The sequence below is a fragment of the Carettochelys insculpta genome, chromosome 3 (genome assembly GCF_033958435.1).
Source record: "Carettochelys insculpta isolate YL-2023 chromosome 3, ASM3395843v1, whole genome shotgun sequence".
NCBI classification, from domain to species: Eukaryota; Metazoa; Chordata; order Testudines; family Carettochelyidae; genus Carettochelys; species Carettochelys insculpta.
The window spans coordinates 54,020,352-54,040,213 of record NC_134139.1 but is presented as its reverse complement, the minus strand read 5'-3'; the positions used below and the strand labels follow the sequence as shown (position 1 = coordinate 54,040,213).

The 19,862-nt window shown below is 48.6% G+C and overlaps 1 protein-coding gene and 1 long non-coding RNA gene across 2 annotated transcripts in view; one reads left to right on the top strand and one right to left on the bottom strand.

Annotated features, from left to right (window-relative positions):
* Positions 1–6,825, bottom strand: part of ITPKB (inositol-trisphosphate 3-kinase B) — a 105,216-nt gene extending 98,391 nt beyond the window's left edge. The window contains exons 1-2 of the mRNA XM_074989874.1: positions 6,527–6,825; positions 2,555–4,261 (exon numbers count right to left, since the gene is read on the bottom strand). Of these exons, the coding sequence (XP_074845975.1) occupies positions 2,555–4,087 (1,533 nt within the window). The 5' untranslated portion in view covers positions 4,088–4,261; positions 6,527–6,825. The remainder of the gene's footprint in view (positions 1–2,554; positions 4,262–6,526) is intronic.
* LOC142011049 (uncharacterized) lies at positions 6,675–13,430 on the top strand. Its single transcript, XR_012644946.1, has 4 exons — positions 6,675–6,790; positions 7,956–8,198; positions 9,069–9,108; positions 9,972–13,430. It is a non-coding gene; the product is annotated as an uncharacterized LOC142011049 (long non-coding RNA).
* The last annotated feature ends 6,432 nt before the right edge of the window (positions 13,431–19,862 follow it).

The following is a 19,862-nucleotide window of genomic DNA, read 5'->3' as shown; positions in this document are numbered from 1 at the left end:
AAAGCAGGGATTCAAGCCCATAATGCAACTTCATGCCATTATAGGGAATCCCCATAGAGGCTGCAAACCAGCAAGCAGTATGGGGATTATCCAAACAAAAAGAAGTACTGGCTAACCTCCCCCAGATTTTCAGGAGATGCTTGGGGCCAGAGTCTGGTATCACTTACACTGAAGTTATCAAACTGCAGTCAATGGAGTTCCACTGATGTTTCACTAAACTTAGATCAGACTCTGGCCCTGTGATAATACAAGTTAACCAGACTACACTAACAAGCTTACTGCTAGACCTTCGGGCATGACCAAAGTTCGCCGAAGTCAAGAGGAGCCTCTCCACTGACTTCAAAGGGCTTTAGAGTCAGGCCAATTCTTCAGCAGTGAAACAGCTTAGAAAGTGACAGAGAGGAAGCCGTGCTAGTCTATACACTATCAAAACAAAAAGCAGTCAAGTAGCACTTTAAAGACTAGCAAAATAGTTTATTAGGTGAGTGGCTTGCCCACTAGTAAGGATGAAACAAAGCTTTGTATTTTTTCTCTGCCACTTTCGCACAAGAACAGTTTTGAGCCTCCAGAAAGCTGGACAAGCACTCAACTGTCAGCAGTGCAGGCTCAGTGGGACTTACTGCTGATAAACATTGCCAGTGATGGACAGTGAATAAGCAGAGATTACTAAAACTAGTATTCACAGAACAAACATTTGTCAGCTACAGGAATATCACACAGCCCGGAGCCCAGAGAGTGACTCAACGGATCTAAATATGTCTAACTATTTGGAAACATGAAGAGCTACAGTATTCATAACTTTGCCAACAGTGTTTCTGCCCAAATGCTTCTCTGTCCTGTACTGAATTGAGCCGGGATCCCTGCTATGAGAAGAAGCAGGCAGCTGAAAAAAGGTGTTTTTCATTTATGTTTCAGCCTGATAGTTGTTCACAGACCACACAGCATCCCTCCTCTGGGGGCTTGATCCTTCTTTTCAGTTCAGATTCTTATGCTGTACTCATCCTTATGCCACCAAAGTCTGCAGAAGTTTCCACTACCACGTGCCCGAGATTGTTTCAACATAATGGACCAAATCATGAGGATGCTCCAGGTGGTCTATTAGGATTAATGAATGCTCTCATCTCCTGTTAGCAGTACTGACAGTTCTGAGTGTCCTGAATCTTTCAGGGGATTTGACAGTTTAAAAGCTTCAGTCCCAAATGTCAAAGCAATTAGTGGATCAAACCCAGCTATATTAAAGACCAAATTTCAATCACTGAGCCACTGTGACATTGCTCCTCTGGGGCAATTCATTTCACAATGCCCAGCACCAAGCATGTGAGAACTAAGAAAAAAGCACACTTTGTCCAGAGGCTTCAGCCCTGGAACAATCTTTCAGAGGAGATCAGGTGAACGCACAGTCTTCCCATCTTTAAGAAACACCTTCTTCTTTGAAAAGGCTTTTCCACCATCACAAGAAAGACACTCAAAACACTGACACTCCCACGTACCCCAAAAAACCCTAAGCAACCCCAAACCAACCAACCAAATAAATCCCCAAACCAACCTCAAATAAATATAAATATAAAACCAATAAACATCTTAAATACTATTGTAAGCAATGTTTTTACTCCAAAAATGGGCATGTGCCAGAGAGTCAAAGAAACGTACTAGGGATTTCAATATTGCTGTTACACGTATGTGGAAGGTGTGGAAGTGAGCAGCAGGATGGACAGATAGTAGACTTGGCCAACTGGCATTGAATTCAGAAGTGTGCAAGTGAATCAGGGGACAATCCTCTGAAGCCACTGAAGTTACACTAGTGTACAACTGGTGCCAGAGAGAAGAAAAAGAACCACATCAGAGTCTGCAGTTACAACAGTACTAAATAGTTCTAGGTAAATTCCAGCCTGCAGCTCTTGGTTAGGAATTTTGCCCAAGTATTACAAGACCAGGCATTTCAATGGGCTGTGCAATATATTATCTCTTCTAAAAGTAGGTGATGACCATCAGTGTACTGTTACTGTTTGCTGTTACAGCACGGTGATGGGTTTTGCCCCTGTGAGACCAAGAGAGAAAGTTTCTCTTAGATAACTGCGAGCTTCTCTTAAACATCTACCGATCGACAACAGCATTTGACTCTGGCTTTGTCTTTCATCAGAGTTTAATAAGCACCAGGCTTTATGGTTAATGGTGGCTAACCAGGCAGTGCCCCAGCTGAGATAAAGTGCAATAGGCAGATCTTTTACGTAACTAGATGTGGTGATGAGTGGAATAGAAAAGTGGTTCCTAAAGGTTCTGGGGCAAGAGTATCCTTTTACCAGACCTCAGCTACCCCACCCAGTGTGGCCCCTACCTGTCAGACCTTTCTTCAGCATAAAACAGTCCGGCCCTGGTGCAGCCAAACTCCAGGAGCGGGGGAAGTCAGGGTGCAGGAGAAGATTGTGGGTGGGTCACAGTTAGGGAGGCTAGTCTCAGAATTAAGGGAAGGAGCCATGGTGCAGCCTGGGGTACCAGCCCTAGAGCCAGCACAGGGAACCAGAACCCCAAGGAAGCTGCTGTGAACAGGACTTACCACTCTGGGTTTGTGCTGGTCCAGGGTCTGCAGGAAGGCCTGGGCTTGATCCAAGGTGCGCTCAGGGTCACTGGACATGTCCTCCTCGGACTCCTCCCAGGATGAGGAGAAGCCAGTGGAAGAAGCCGAAGAAGAAGAGAGCTTCCGGATGGGCATGTTCACTCGGGGACTCTCCCCGGTCTCCTCCTCCTGACCCCCAAGGTCAGTAATGATAACAGCAGGAATGCTGCTCCCACAGCAGCCCTCCCCAGGGGGCTTCCCCTTTTGTTCTGTGGGTGTGTCTGTCACCAGACTCTGAGGGTCTCCAGGGTGGTCCTGCCGCAGCGGGGCACAGGCTTGATCCTCTGCCCCCAAGGAGCTCTCAGGCACTGGGAACAGCTCCTCTGCAGGACCGGCTCGGGCAGGCGGGCTCCCAAGATCCCCGCAACAGCCAGGCGTCGGGGGGCAATGCTGCTCTTCACCCCTTCCTTGGTCCGGGGCTAGTGAAGAGTCCGAGCCCTGGGTTCCACAGTTCTGGCTCCCCTCCTGTGGTGACTCACCCTGAGTTTCTAGGGAGGCGCTGCCCATCTCCATCTCCCTGGAGCCCTGCGTGCTGGGCGCCCCGGCCCCTCGCTCCATCACCCTGGAGCCCTGTGCTCTGTCAGGCTCGCTCCTCGTCTCCCTGACTGCTGAGCCCAACACTGTGCGCACCTCCTCCCAGCTCTCCAAGCCCTGCGCGCCCCTCTCCATCACTGCGGAGTTCTGCGCCCTCGGGGACCCACTCCACTTCCCTAGCTCCTCCTGTCCCTGCTTTTCACCAGCCCCGCTTCTCTTCCGCGCCGCCTCCGGCCCCGGCCCCCCGCCATCCCCCTCTGTACCAGGCGCACCCAGGGCCCTGCTCCCCCTCTCCAGCTCCCCTGTGCTCTGCGCTCCATTGTGCCCTGACCCCTGCACCCCAGGGAACCCGCCCCCCTGCTCTACCTCCCCGCCCCCCTGTGCCCTGGGGGGCTCGCCTGCCCGCTCCGCCCCCCCTGGAGCCAGCACTGCACGGCCCCTGCGCTCCGCCTGTGGTAGGGGGCTTGCCGGGCTCTTGTCCTCCACCCGGGGGGCTCCGCCAGGGGGCGGGCTGCGGAGCACCAGGGGGGACACCAATCTCCGGCCCAGCCGCGGGCTGCGGAGGGCAGCCTGGATGTGCGCCTCGAAGAGCCCCACTCTCTGGTTCACCTGCACGTGCTGCAGCTCCCGCTGGTGGGGCCCTGCCGGCTCCTCCCTTCCCCACCGGCTGGGGCTGAGGGGCCTGCCGCTGCTCCCTGCCTCCTCGGCAGGCGGCTGCTCCGCGGGGGGGAAGAGGAACGCCGAGCTCCGCCGGGGGCAGCTGGGGCTCCGGGCGCCCGGGCTGAGCGTGGCGAGTGGGGAGCAGGTACCACGCCGCTCCGGGACCTGCAGCGCCTGTCCCCGGGGAGGGGGCGTTGTGCTCCCGCTCCCACCACTCTTTGCCTCCTTGCTGCTATTCATCATCACCAGGCTATTGAGCGCATAGCAGTACACGGCCATAGTAGGGCGGCCAGGCGCTCGCGGGGGAAGCCGCCTGCTCCTCCTCCTGCTGGGTCAGCCGCTGCGGGGCGGCCGGGCTCCTCCCTGGCCTGGGGGCCGCACCATTGCCTGGCCAGCCAGTGGGGCACTCAGGAGCTGCCTTGGCCCGGGCCCAAAGCTCCATAAACAAATCCGCTGCAGAGGAAAGAGAGAAGGAGAGGTGAGCCCAAGGCAACAACCTGCGCGACTGGCTCGGGGCGAGGCGCCGGGGCTGCAGGCTCAGCCCGGGGCCAAGCATGGGGATGAGCAGCTCCGGTTTGCTGGGCTGGGGCTGTCTCTGAGCGTGGAGCCTGTGTGCCTCCCCCTCCCCCCCGCGTGTGTGCAGCGGCGGGCCCGGGTCATTCACTGCACGGCTCTGGCATGTCTGTACATGTTTTGCTCTCCGGCCAAGTGTCTCGCCACGTGTGTGCCAAGGACTGCGCGTCCCCATCCCCTTGTGGCTGGGACCTGGGTATGGAGTGCGCCAGAGATACTCGCAGCAGAGTATGGTGTGAGGGCCTGCGACGCGTGCACGCACACACACACACACACTCTCTCTCTCTCTGCCTACTGCCTCGGATGTGCATGTCACTCTGCTGGGTGACAGCTGTTCATTGGGCGTTTGCAGGGCTTTCGGGCTGGCGCTGTGTAACTGCTGCCTGTGTGTTTCTATTGCCTCGTGCAGGCGTGTATGCCCTCCATCTATTAGCACTACCCGACCCAAATTCTCCCACTAACACTGTGGAAAACTGGGGCTTCAAACCAACAACTGCTTTCACCAGCACGTCTGCTTTCTGCTCTCTCCACTACAGGTACGTCACGTGGGATAGGTCAGCTAAGCAAGTGGGCAAACAGTTAGGTCTCATGCGACCAGAAAGCCCAGCCTACAGACAAGTGGGGGGGCCGCGGGGGGGGTGTTGCTGCACACAACTACAACTCCCATAAGGCACCAGAACAACACTGCCGCATAACAGTTCTTAAGTTGTCACCTAAAAGATTTGGGCTGACACATGTGTAAGCTCTGGTGTGGCGTTGTGTCTGCAGGGCTGTGGAGCGGCTGGGTACATGGCCGCCTTGGTAGGACATCCAAATCAAAGGAGGCTCTGCTTGGAGTGTTTCTTTTCAGGGTCACAGCCTTTGCCCGCCTTTGTTTATTACAGACCCACCCACGTGTCTGCTGTTCTCTCCCCCTGGTTGTGCACATCTGCAGGGCTCTGTGCAGTTTTCAGGTCTGCCAGATCCAGACGTGTTTCCCTGCCAGGAGTCAGCTATTTGTGATGTATGTTCATGTATGCAGGCCTTGGATTACAGCCTTCCCTACAGTCACGCCTAGCTTGTGTTCCTTACATGGACATCGGGATGGGTGCTTGCTGCTCTGCCTGCTCTTCTGTGTGCGATATGATTCTCCCTGGGTGTGTCCCCCTCTGCCCATGTGCGCTCCCGTGTGTCTTTGTTTGGATTAGCTCTGTGAGTCCCTTTGCCAGGGTGGGTAGCAAGAACTGCAGCCTTCCCTTCACGATGGAGCATTTGAATTCTACGCAGCAGGACCGCGCCTGCGTTTGGTTCATGTGTGTAACTGTTTGTTTACATGCCCGTGTGCACCCGCGAGCTGGAGGCGTGTCTCTGAATGCAACTGTGTGCAACTGTCCCCGTGTACTTGCGGGTGTCTTTGTGCGGTCTATGCGCCAAAATACCTTTCCTGTCGTGCATTAAGATTAATTACCAGGCACGGCTCCAGGGTAACATTCGCAGCGGTGTATGCACGTATAACGGCGTGCACCGAATATTAGCCGGGCGCCTGGGCAGCGCTACAATTACAGCCCGCTGCTCACACCAGCCGACGGTGTGCAAACGGTAGGGGGCTGCACCGGCCCATCTCTGTCCTAGCGGTCGGGGGGGGAGCACACGGTGGAACGCGCCTCTCCTGCTCCAGGGTGGGAAAACAATCTGGGAACCTCTCGCACTCAGCTCCCGCCCGCAGCGGCACCGCGCGGCGGCCTTTTGCTGCCCACTCGCCGCGGAGCTCCTGAGCGCGCCCCAGGCTAGTCTCCTTGGAAGCTCGCTCCACGCGTGTCCCAGGAAAGCCATCGCGCTGCCTCTGCCCACCACAACCCGCTTTGCAAACACGCGCGTGCGGTCCCCGCCCTCTCGCCCCGGCGCGCCCCCTGGCCTGAGAAGGCAGCTCCTCTGCCTCTGCCTGCGGCGCAAGGAGCGAGCTAAGCCGGGGGGGGGGGGGGGGGGCTTGAAAGGGCATTTCCCGGGAGGCCTGTGTCAGGCGCGTTTGGAAACTAAGTGCCACTTGTCCCGCCCCGTCCTGCCGGTCTTCCCGGCTGCGGAGAGCGCGGCTGCGCCGCCAGAAAGCCCCGGGGGACGGCGGGCGGGGGGGCGATGCACAGTCGGTGGAGAAAAGTCCACCCTTACCTGGTACCTCAGGGACTCATTCGCACCCCTCAGCTGCCACCCGCCTGCAGCGCCCGCGGCGCCCTTAGGAGCGCTCCGAGGCTCATTTCCTCCCCCAGCGCCCGCTTTGAAACTGGAGCCCGTCCCCAGGCTGCCCGGCAGGGGCTCCTAACGCCGAGGCTGCTTCGCTCGCCTTCCTGGCGCGGTCGGGCGGCTGCTTTACTGCCCTGGCCCCGCCAACAGCGCCATCCGCCTCGCGGCGCTCCGCTCTGCAGCTTCTCGACGGTTTGTGCAATGTGCGAGGGAAAGAGAAAGAGCAAGGGAGGGAGGGAGGCGAGGCGGGGGGGTGGGTAGCAAGGCAGGAAGGAAGTCGTGAGCCTGTCTGGGGTTGAACTCAGCGGAACAAGCTTCATTTTTTTTTTTTTTGCTTTCCTTTCTATTGCTTGGCAGGGCCGCTGGAGGGAAACACTGAAAAAGTTTCCATTGTTAACCAGCAATGTTTCTTCTGTGGGTTAAAGATACACGATCCATTTTTTCCACTCCTTCAGCTCGATCTTACTATGTATAACTTGGTGCGCTATTTAAAAAACCTCAACTTCACTTCCTTTTCACAAAGAACATCCCTGGGTCATCGCCTAACCCGTACAGGGGCTGCTGTTTGCATCTAGTACACAGACTGCCGAGCTTCCAAGGCTCATGGTGCAGTTTGAGGTTAGGCACCAGGAAAGCAATATTGTAAAAAGCTTCAAAACAAGGTAGGTTCAAATTAATCGTCAAACCTAGGATGCTTTTTTTATAATCTTTCCTTTTAAAGCAGGCGTGTCCAGCCCACGGGCCGCATGCAGCCCTGGACAGCTAGTAATGCAGCCCCACAAGACTGTAAACTTTTAACATTATTATGTGATTTATATACATTAACTATATTATATATTTTATATGCAGCCCAAGACAATTCCTCTTCACTCAATGCGGCCCAGGCAAGCCAAAAGGTTGGACACCCATGTTTTAAAGGGTCCTCATTCCAGTACTGAGAGGGTTAAATGCACCTCTCTGCAGCGGCTCTGTCCAAAGCTAAAGCCTTGCATGTTGAATAGTAACGGAGAGGAAGCCGTGCTAGTCTATACACAATCAAAACAAAAAGCAGTCAAGTAGCACTTTAAAGATGAGCAAAATAGTTTATTAGGTGAGCTTTCGTGGGACAGACCCACTTCTTCAGACCATAGCCAGACCAGAACAGACTCCAGAACAGTCTGGCTATGGTCTGACAAAGTGGGTCTGTCCCACGAAAGCTCACCTAATAAACTATTTTGCTAGTCTTTAAAGTGCTACTTGACTGCTTTTTGTCCAAAACTAGTGTGTTTAAGGCCATTTCACTCCCATTTACACCCTATTTCAAAGACTTGGCTCTTAAGTGGTGCTTAATTGTGTGTTGTACTGTCCTTTTACCCAGGGATGCATATCTCTCAAAGTGATATCAGGACTTGGACCCAGAGACTGCCCTGTCCTGCTCCTTGGTGACCATTTGCCTCTATAGAAAGCAGAAAGAACTCCCCTCTCTTGGAGTTCACACCTCCAGATCTACTGATGACAATACAACTCAGCCTTCCTGACTGAGCTAACCGTGTTATCCCCAGCCTTGCTGTGGCCTATTTATACCTGGCCTTGCAGTTTTCCAGGACCAGCATCTGAAGAAGTGAGTTAACTCACGAAAGCTCATGCTCTAAACTTTTCTGTTAGTCTATAAGGTGCCACAGGACCCTTCGTTGCTGCTATAGAAAGCAGGTGCAAATCACTACATTTCCAGTCGAGTAGTGTTTTATGTATTACCCGCTTTGCGCTGGTGGAAATGATGAAAGATGCAGGACAATGGAGAGTCAGGATCCTGAGAGTAGATGCCTGTATTTCTGTAAGATAGCATCCTAAATGTGAGTCTAGAAAGGGGATACATAATACAGCCATTTCACACTCGGACCCCATTTGGCACCAAGAACAGGCTCCTGGCTGCAAAAAGAGCTGATCTTAAGAGCAAGATGAGCAATCTGAGATGGCTATCACAGTGTAAAATCCCTGGCAGACATAATGCACTGCAGGTTTTACCTTTGTGTAACTAGTCCAAGATAACACTAGCTGGTGGTTATAGGGTTGACCTCAACTAGCTACCCTGAGGTAAAAACAACCCAGGACTTGCCTCTGCTAGGATTTTATACTGCGATAGCGATCTTGATGTAAAACCATGCTTCTTTTTTGCAGTAAAGATGTAGCCTCTGTATTGAACGGGAGTGGGGAGGGGGAGAAAAAGTTCTTTGAGTCTGCTGGAGGTGTGGATCGCCAACCTCAGAGATGTACACTAAGACAGAGCGAGCCACTAAAAATGAGCATGTTTCTGTTTTTCTAGTCACTATGCAGGAAAAGAGAGGGTCGACTCTTTCCACAAAAAGAGCAACTTTTTCTGCAGTATCTCTAGCCAGAGGGGCCGTGGCTTCCAAGGGCTGTGGGTACCCTTACTTATAGAAGCAGACATATTGAGATTAGTGTGAGTAAAGTTACTCTTGTGTGTTTGCAGGATTGGACCATTTCTGGCTCCCACTCTCTGCATTTGGCAGGTGTGTATGTAATATTTTATCTTAATCAGAAACAAGTGAAGATTTCTAAAAGTTTCACTTTAAAAAATCTTATGTATTCTCCAGCATTGGCATGTTCACGTGTGTTGCTACTATATATCCGCATAGCTGTGTGTGTATATTTTAGACCATGTCCTAGCCGAGGGATTTTGCACCAATGCAACCAAGTTAGTGTGCTTACTCTAGTAGAAAGTTCTAATACAGACCCACTGCCCTGGTGCAAAAGGTGGCTTACCTCTATGCATCCTACCTCAGGTTAATTTGCCAAGGTAGGTCACATGAATGCAAGCCCAATTTTATGCCAGTGCAGGCCATCTGTACTGCAAGCTGGCATTGATGTAGCTACATTTATGCAAAAATCCACATGGGACCTTAGAATAATGTAGTGTTATTTTAAAGAGTTAGAAAATATGACATCTTGGTCTACATTTCTCCTGTGTATGTTATAAACAACATCACTCTTTTAATCATATAGGGAGTGGTTAATTAAAATGGAAAGAAAGAGGGAAAAACTTAAAAACAAATCTATTTTCATTATCTTTACATAAGGCGGGAGATTTATTGTTTCCAGCCTTGGAACCACATAAAGGCTAAAAGCAGATAATGGTCTGTGTCCTCGTTTTTCCATCAAGTCACCTGTGGAAGATAGGCCTATTCTGTACATCAGTTAGACTAAGTGGCAGCTGCCAATCTAAGCAGGTCACATAGTAAACTGTTTGGTCCGATGGAGTCTTAGTCTTGCTGTGTAAAAACATGGAGGGCTGAGGGAATAATATTTCTTTCACAAGATCAGTTCTATTATTTTAATTAGTGTTGTTATTTTGTTTTGTTACTGTAATGCATAGGAGCCCTAATCATGGATCAGAACCCCTTTGTGTATGGTGTTACACAAACACAGAATAACAGCAAAAGGTAAAATTCTTAAAAAATCACAAAAGGTCTAAGTCAGTGGCAAACCTCCTGTTGACATCAGTGGAAGTAGGACCAGAATGCCAGTCCTTCTCCTCTAAGTTTAGACCCACTGCTCGTAAACAAAACCATTGCGTCATAGGAGAGACACTGAAGTGGGCTGAGAAGATAATATACAAGCACCTGAAGCTCCAAATCCTTACTCATGTAAATAGCCCTTACTCAGAAGAACATTGCCTCTTACATTAGCAGGACGAGTCAACTGAGAAGGAGTTTGCGGACTCCAAACCTATATGTTTAAGAAGCAGACTGGAGACAAATAACGAAAGCAGGGCACAGAGCTCAAGGTGTGTAAACGACTCAACAGAGGACGTGAATGTTTTGGGAAGAGAAACTTCATGATTCTCAAAGTTAGTGTGTTTTCTAGTATGTTTCTGTACAGTGTAGTGATCAGTTAATAATACATATATTCTAACTAAGAACACACTGTACATGTCTGCAAAACTGAGGTGACATCTACCAGTACAGCATCCTGTCCAACAGTAACAGCAGCAATAATCCCAGATGGAATTCTGTCCCACTTTTGTTGCAGGATCCATCTCTGTTAAATAACCAGTCTTTGCCAGTCTCTTGAGGGGTTGCTTAAGAAAGTTTTTGCTGTGGGTTAAAAATGAATTTTCAAAACAGGTGTACCTGTCCCTGTTTATCTACCTCTGCAACCGTGCTTACAGCTTTCTGGTGGAAAATACTCTTTTGTTTATTCTTCCCAGCAGACAGTCCAGCTGCATAATAGAAAACACGAGTACATAACTGAATATGGAGTAATTCCACATAAATCAACTGACCTACTCCCCATTTATCTCGCTGTAATTGAGAGTGAATTTGGTTATATTTTATAAGAAGAATGACCACACATCAACTAGCAGGAAATACAAGTCCAACCTAATGTTGAGAGTTGACAACTCTTCATGAAGTGTGAGTGTTTGTGTCACAAGAAAATTATATTTCTGACCATTCCAAGGAGAGAGAGTCAGCCAGTGAGTAACATAAAGGAGTAGGAATAAGAGTCTTAAACAATGCTTTTTTTTTTTGTAACAAAAAAGAGGAGACGGTACTCAGCTGGCTTTCCCCCCTTCCTCTCCATGGTTCCCAAGCTGTGGGACCTGTTGGGGTTCCCCTGGCCAGGTCCCTGGGGTGGGAGCTGCTGGCAGGGCTCTGTGTCCTAGCTGGTTCCCCACTGCAGGACTGCCAGAGACCCCCACTGCCCACAGCCAGAGTTCCCGTGGCTGGGGCTGCCAGCAGGGCTCCATGCCCCAGCTGGCTCCCAGCCATGGGTCTGGCGGGGTCCTCTGCCATGCAGCTGAGGATCCCACGGTTGGGGCTGCCAAGGTGCCGGTGTGGAATACTGGCCTGTACCGGCACAAAAAAAGCACTGGTCTTAAATGAAATTTGGTTGCACTCCAGTGCCATTTGCATTACTTCAGTGGCACAAGGACAACTGAGCATCACTGTTCCCTCTTAATGTTTTCCATCCACAGGCAGAATAAAGTTTGTTATGTTTATCAATCCATGTGTGGCTGTGCATCACCCGTAGAAACACATGCTACCCACTTTGGGTGGCCCTAGTGCTCCACCAGTTATTTGGGCGGCACCTGGATTTTTCCTGGGCAGCTGCCCAAGTGCTGAGCTTACAAGAAACATTGCTCTGAGAATTCCTCTTGCCTGGGGGAGCTCTCAGCAATCAGAGCTGGCTTATCAGATCGCTGTGCCAACGTCTTTCCCATCACACACATATTTGGCTCCCAGCCAGCTAGCAACTAGAGATGGGGAAACTCCTCTGGAGAATAGTGAGGTGGGAGGAGGGTGTGGCTGGGAAATTGGACTCCAGTTCCTGGATACCAGTTCCTGCTCAATAGGCCTTTGGACCCAGATTGTCAAAAGTATTTAGGTGCCTAACTCCCTTTGGTTTTGATGGAAGTTAGGTACTTAAAGAACTGTTAGAATTTAGAGCAGTCTGTAGGCTACACTGACCTAAGTCTAGAATCACTCTGGCTACATCTACACGACAGAGATCTTTCAAAAGAAGCCCTTCCGGAAGATCTCTTCTGACAGATCTTCTTTGGAGAGAGTGTGTCCACACACAGAAAAGCAGATCAAAAAAGTGATTTGCTCTTTTGAAAGAGAGCGACCACATAGCCCCCGCTGGTTTGGAAGAATGGGCTGGGGATTGAAAAGTCAGGCCCCATGAGGACTGCTCTTTTGGAAAAAAAAAAAAAAAGGCCTGCAGAGTGTCTACACAGTTGCTTTTGAGAGAAGCTTTTGAAAGGGGGTGCTCTTCCTGAAACAGGAAAGGAAAAGCGATTTCCAAAGGAGCGCCACGTTCTTTTGATTTACTTTTGAAAGAACACCTTTTTTGTGTAGACACTGTGGGATCTTTCAGAAGAGCCCCTTCTTTTGAAAACCTTTTGAAAGGACTTGCTTGTGTAGATGCAGCCACACTCAAGGAGTCAGTTGCAGCCCATGAGGGCCTCTGACTCTGCTGTGCCAAGTAGAAGCTCAGGGAAGCAGAGAATCTGATGCAAGGATTTCTGCGTTCTGTTCTTGGCTACACTACTGACTTGCTGCAGGAGCTGTGGGATTTATTAAAGTATCTTTCTGCCTTAACTTACCTGTCTGTGAAAGAAGTATAATAATATCTAATGTGCCTCTCAGGGTGTTAATGGCTCTATATCACTTGAGGTTTGTCAGATACTGGGGGGAGTTATATGCAAAGTGTTAGTAGTAGTCGTGTAAGAAGTTAGGGTTGGATGATATGCCCTGGTGCTTGCAAAAGGGAGTTAGCAGACGCTCAAAGACATCAAGTGCTTTGACATCTGTGGATGAAAGGTATTATAAAAGGGCTAAATAATAGAATGTTTGTATAGACACAAATTTGACAGACAGGAAAAAAAGAAATTTTGCACTCCTCTTAGGCATCCATCATAGATCTGAGACATTACTGTTTTGTCGGCCACAACACATTCACACACTGAGTATCTTTTTTGTTCCATTAGGCAGCTCACTAAACTCTGTGTGTATGTGATTGTGAAGACACATTGGCTCTATGCTCAGGTAGTTCCATTGAGTTCTGTAGAATTATTCATTTAGCCTAGCGCAAGAGAAGAATCAAGCCTAAGATCTGTAGTACGTGTGTGTCACAAACATGTTTCACTGTTCTTCACTATATTAGCAAATTGACCCATAGTTCCTACTTGCAACTAATAATAATATGTGTACAACTGTCTATCTGTGGCATGTCCTATGAGTCAGCATTAACATTTCCTTCTGCACAGCCCTTACAAGGAGTATTTCAAAAACACAGTAAGCCATGTATATTTTTAATTTTATTAATAAAAGGGTAGAAATGGAACATATCTCGCTCCTTATTTCTCAGCTACTAAATGTTGTATATAAATGCTGGAAGAAGGTTTAAAATACCAACTGTTCAAATACTAGTTCAGTGTCTGGACAGGTTTTTTTCTATTTATCCATCACAATTATTCCATTGGACTGTGATCAAGCTACTATAATTGGACAGCTCTGCATTTGTTTTAGATAATTTTTATTATGACAGGAAAAAGACAAGCTGTTTTGTTTTTGGTTTTTTTTTAAAGCCTGCAGCATGTCATGTAATGTGTTTTTCACCAGTGCTGGCGTGGTTGTTTTCTCTGCTTTTGTGAAGTAGGATGGATGTGTATTATATGACATGGCTGAGATAAGCCACAGTACCTTTTTAAGGATGAGTTGAACAGGAAATCACAGGAAATGTTGTCAAAGTTTCCATTCTCCGTAATGACTGGCCTCTGCTTTTGGACTAAAAGAAAAAGAGGGAGGGGAGGAATTTAGGAAGATCTGGTTTATAATTTTAGATCCTACAATGGACATTGAATTCATTTAATTAAAAATAAAACACTGAGAATCCATGCAGGAATCTATTGTTATACACATCTGCAGGCCCATGGCATAACAATGCGTGTTAAGGATTTACCAGAATATTTTTAATAAAGCAGACACCCAAAAAGAACAGATATTCTTCGCACTCACTTATGTCTGTGAGAGGAAGAATGTCCAGATTTGACTCAATTGAGCAGACTTTCATAAACTGGCAGCTCAAGGGTGATTAAACTTTGAAAACTAAGGACATAAAGCTGTGGAAATATTCTTAAACGAGGTTGCTGGACAACAGCATATTTTGTCAGGATACAGTATTTCTCATTGCCATGAAACAAACTGCAAAGGCCAATAGACCTCATATCCAGAAAGACAGCATGGACTAGTGCACTCACTGAAAACCTCCAGTCCTTAAATGTGAAAGCAACTGGCTCAAGCAAGAATATTTTCCCCACCTAGGCTACGTCTACACGTGCACCCAACTTTGAAATAGCTTATTTCGATGTTGCGACATCGAAATAGGCTATTTCGATGAATAACGTCTACACGTCCTCCAGGGCTGGCAACGTCGATGTTCAACTTCGACGTTGCTCAGCCCAACATCGAAATAGGCACAGCGAGGGAACGTCTACACGCCAAAGTAGCACACATCGAAATAAGGGAGCCAGGCACAGCTGCAGACAGGGTCACGGGGCGGACTCAACAGCAAGTCGCTCCCTTAAAGGGCCCCTCCCAGACACACTTTCATTAAACAGTGCAAGATACACAGAGCCAACAACTAGTTGCAGACCCTGTATATGCAGCACGGACCCCCAGCTGCAGCAGCAGCAGCCAGAAGCCCTGGGCTAAGGGCTGCTGCCCACGGTGACCACAGAGCCCCGCAAGGGCTGGAGAGAGAGTATCTCTCAACCCCCCAGCTGATGGCCGCCATGGAGGACCCCGCTATTTCGATGTTGCGGGACGCGGATCGTCTACACGTCCCTACTTCGATGTTGAACGTCGAAGTAGGGCGCTATTCCCATCCCCTCATGGGGTTAGCGACTTCGACGTCTCGCCGCCTAACGTCGATTTCAACTTCGAAATAGCGCCCGACGCGTGTAGACGTGACGGGCGCTATTTCGAAGTTAGTGCCGCTACTTCGAAGTAGCGTGCACGTGTAGACGCAGCTCTAGAGTGAAATCCATATTCTGGTTCAAGTGCTCAGATTGATCCCTTTCTTGTGATCAACCAGAGATGTGCCAACTCCCTCTGGAAATAATGTCTCATGTACCCCCACAGCACTTGTACACTCATGCACATGCAGTCAGGGATGGGATGAGGGGCACACAACCACTCAGCATGAGCAAACACTCACTTGGCTTGTAAAGTCACATGGACACATGTCTACATATGCACCTGGAGTAAATATGAGCTGGCTGGCCCTTAGCTCAAACCGGAGAGGTGACTGCACTAAGCTCCAGAAGTCCTAGGTGCAAGTCTGCCTGTGGGCAGTTACACAAGTGCTGTATTTAGATGGCCCACACGTGCACAGTAGGGAGAAGCTTTCCATACTCTTCTTCATATTACGAGTTGGAGTAAACACACTGTCACCCCATAAATGCTTAGGTTCTACTCCTTGCTCCGCTACCAAAGGCGCATTGGCGAGGCAATTTGTGAGTGTGCGCGCACACACTCACGTGCACACAGCTGCATGAAGACCCATCTCTCAAGATTTCCAACCCAATACTTCCAATTCACAAGGTCTGGCTCTTTGCGAGAAGGTGGGGTGCTTTGGGGCGGAGTGGGAGTCAGAGGGTTTATTTCTAGCTCTTCCACTGACTGACTGTGTGCCTTTAGGCAAATCTTTCAGGCCAAAATTTTCAACTCCAGCTCCATAGAGACCTAAATTCTTATTTAGGTGCCTAACTAAGTAACAAAATTTTCAGGGTGCAGAGCACTCATAGTTCCCACTGAAGTCAATGATTTAGTGGGGGTGATTCTAGCTTGTCATGCAGTTTTACTTCCATGCTTCACCACATGCAGTCTGATTGTTTGTTTCTCCTTTGAGAAATGCAAAGAAGTTTTTTACATGCTGGGCAGATAATGGGGGATATAGACAGTATGAATGAGGAGTATCACTGAGCTGCTTGAAAGGAAATGTGTAGAGCCTTAATTACAACCAGCAAAGTGGCAGTTCTGGCCCAGGAGTAAATATTTTCCACCCATTTCCACAGCCTGATGAGTTAGATCTCAAGTGGGAGCTCTGACGTTGCTGCCTCGCTCCAGCAGGGCGGGAATTACTTCCACGTCATGCCGAGGAGAATTTGTTTACCTTTGGAAAACAGTACAAAAAAACCAGGATGAGGGAAGGAGAAGTTTGGCCCCTGTTCCCACATCAGAATTCTTCTGCTTTCCTCCTAAGCCCTCTTTCCTCTACCTTTGTCCTTGTCTCTCATCTTGACACACCCCGTCATGTGGACCAGCTTCTCCTCCACCACAGCAGTGTGATTCCTTCTAATGCCCATGGGAGGTGCAATAGTGAAAAGGGGAGAAATTGGCCCTCTGGAGTCAATAGGCAGATGCTTTAGTAGTGGACCACATCCTGAGGCCAGTCAGCTGGCTCTCCTTTGTAATTGTCATGCAGGGGAGCTCTCCCACTAACTCCAAGGACACTCAGAGTGGTGCGGTGCAGTCCAGGATGTGAAGCAGATGTTCAGCCACTTCCTGGTGGCCAGTTCATGCAGATGAGCTCTTTGCATGCCCTCTGTGCCTCCATGGATCCAGACCCCCACAGTCTTGCATTCAGGACATGCAGGGAAGGGAGGATTCTTCTGCCTGGGGACAACAGGAGAGTCACTTGGGAGACGGGATGGAGCTCAGCGTGACCTCCCCAAACCATAAGCAGCCCTGGCAGAGAGGGAGAAGGTGAGCTGTAGGGGATATGCTGCCTCCACTCCAATTACCGAGCTGGGGCAAGCTCTTTGGTCCCCAAAAGGCTGCTTTCCCAGAGGACTGCTCCACTTTTGCAGCTGGCACAAATGCTGCCCCTGCCATACCCTGGCCTGCATGTGCTTCCAGGAGGCAGCTGAGAGACTGATTTGCAAATGCTGAGATTTGCATCCACGGCCACAGAACCCAGGACCAATTTGAAACATCAGCCCTTTAATGTCCACCCACAGCAGAGTGAGGCTCTGGCCTTGGGTTCCTCAGAAGCTCGAGGAGGCGAGCTGGAGAGAGCTCCACAGATTAACGACACAAGAATTTCATTTGAGAAAGTATTTGGGTTTTGCCAATTTCATGACATTTCATGACATTTTCTTTTTTCACTGATAACACCGCCCACACTACCCGGATTGTGCAATTCCAAGGAAATGCTGGCTTCAGTTACTAAGTGCAGCAAGGAGAGAGAAGGCACAGATCTCTAGAGAGTCTGAGGGCAGCTGGGTCCTCTGCAGGCCTAGGAGAAGGACACAGCATTCCCCCTCCAAGCCCCAAGCAGAGGGAGAGACTGCTAAAAGGTGCCAGAGAAAACATCTCGGAAGAGTCCATTTGGAAAGTGGAGAATACCACGGTCCTGGCAGACATATTGAATCCAAACTGGGTTCCTCTCCCCCGTCATGCAGGCAAATGTCGGCATCCCTCCACTGAATAGGAGTTGCCATGGGCTCTGACATTAGCTTGTCACCAGCATTATGCTTAAAATACTTTATCTTAGGAGAACAAGGTTACTGGCCTCTCCAGGCTAACAAAGATGCAATCACCAGTGCTTCTTGATTCCTACCTTAGTTTTTGTTCTGGAAAATAGTAACTCTTTAGCCGCAGGAATTTGCACAGGAATTTTAGGACTCACATTGGTTAATCCACATTCCCGGCAAAGAAAAAACAACCCTACATTGGTGCTAACAGTTAAAGCTGTTGACCTATTTTCCACCACAAGGTTAATAACCCAAAAAAGAAGATAGTGCTGTAGGAGCTTTAAGGACCATAAGGGTCAGGACCTAAGTTTTAAGCCTTAGCCAAAGAGTGGAATGTGTACAGGTGAGACATGGGTCTCTTTTAAAGCAAGCCACCATTAAAAGGGCAATCCACACACTGTAATTAATAATGGTTTGAGACAATTATAAAAGCAATGGTAATGATGATTTTTCCACTTCATGTTATCTTGGCTTATGGTACCCAGAAGTTTCCTTAAGAGATGTTACATGTAAACAAATACGAACTCTGCATTATCCTCAGAGGATTGAATTTGTAGATCTCTCTGCCTGTGAGAAGCTAACATGATAGAAGATGCAAATAACATTAAGGAATGAGACTTGATATCTCATAGATACAAACACATCAGATGCCTTCCTTATATTTTAAAAACAGACAACTTTTGCTGTAAATGTGAGAGTCTCCCTCCAAATGAGCAAACATTGCACACGGGTTTGCCACTACAGCACACAGAGAAGTAGGTCATCAGTAAGATCATGAGAAATTTGAAGACAATTGAAGAATTCTGTTATGTCGCTAGTATCACTGACATTGGAATTTATTCCAGAAAACTTGCTTGTGAGCTGTACTGGAGTTGCCACTAAAGATTATTTACTATTTTGATTCGCTCAGTGAAGATTGATTATGTTAAAGGCAACACTTCCATCTCTATGGGAAAAGGAATGTGTTTCAGTGAATCAGATTTTAGCCATTAAGAGAAGATAGTTATGACTTGTACTTTGTACTCATGACTCGGAAGAGGTACTAACAGATATGAATATGTTGGCTGCATTTGCCTGTTGATTGTCTACAATCTGGGTCTCTCCTGATATTAGTTCAAGATGGGACATATCTTGGTCAGTATCAGAGAGGTAGCTGTGTTAGCCTGTAGCTTCGAGAACAAGAAGTCTTGTGGCACCTTATAGACTAACAGATATTTTGGAGCATAAGCTTTTGTGGGCAAAGACCCGCTTCATCAGATGCATGAGTGTGGGGGTGGTTTCAGAGGGGTATTTAAAGAGTGGGGTCCCGGTAAGAGGGAGGGCCAGAGCTGACAAGGTCTATTCAGCAAGGTGGAAATGGCCCAGTATCAACAGCACTTATCAAAAGAGGAAACAACAAGTCAGATCAGACAGGGGGATGTGAGCCTTTGTCAGAGTCTAATGGGGACATATTAGCACCCAGAGCAGAGAAACTGCTTTTGTAAGCTGCAAGCCACTCCCAGTCTCTGTTTCATCCATGGTTAATGGAGTCAAATTTGCAAATAAATTGCAGATCAGAGATTTCTCTCTCCATTTGATTTTTTGAAATTTTTTGTTTCACGACTGTCACCCTTAAATCTGCCGCTGAGTGTCCAGGGAGATTGAAGTGTTCTCCCACACGCTTCTGTACATTATCATTCCTGATGTCTGATTTATGTCCATTTATTCTTTTATGGAGAGACTGTCCAGTTTGGCCAATGTAAATTGCAGTGGGGCATTGTTGTTGATACTGGGCCATTTCCACCTTGCTGAATAGACCTTGTCGGCTCTGGCCCTCCCTCTTACTGGGACCACACTCTTTAAATACCCCTCTGAAAGCACCCCCACACTCATGTATCTGATGAAGCAGGTCTTTGCCCATGAAAGCTTATGCTCCAAAATATCTGTTAGTCTATAAGGTGCCACAAGACTTCTTGTTGATCTTGGTCAGTGTTACAACTAGCTTTCCATTATAAATGTGATGTTAACCCCTAGGATAACTTCATCAAACGTAGACCCAGTTTTTCATCCCTGATCTCATGACTAAGAGGCTTTTTTAAAAGCAGGAGTCAATCAGCCCAGACATTTATCAGAAAAAGTATCTTGGAAAAGGTAGGATGAGAGGGCAGGGGACTGGACTCGATGACCTCTCAAGGTCCCTTCCAGTCCTAGCATTCAATGATTCTATGAGATTAGCACTTTGTG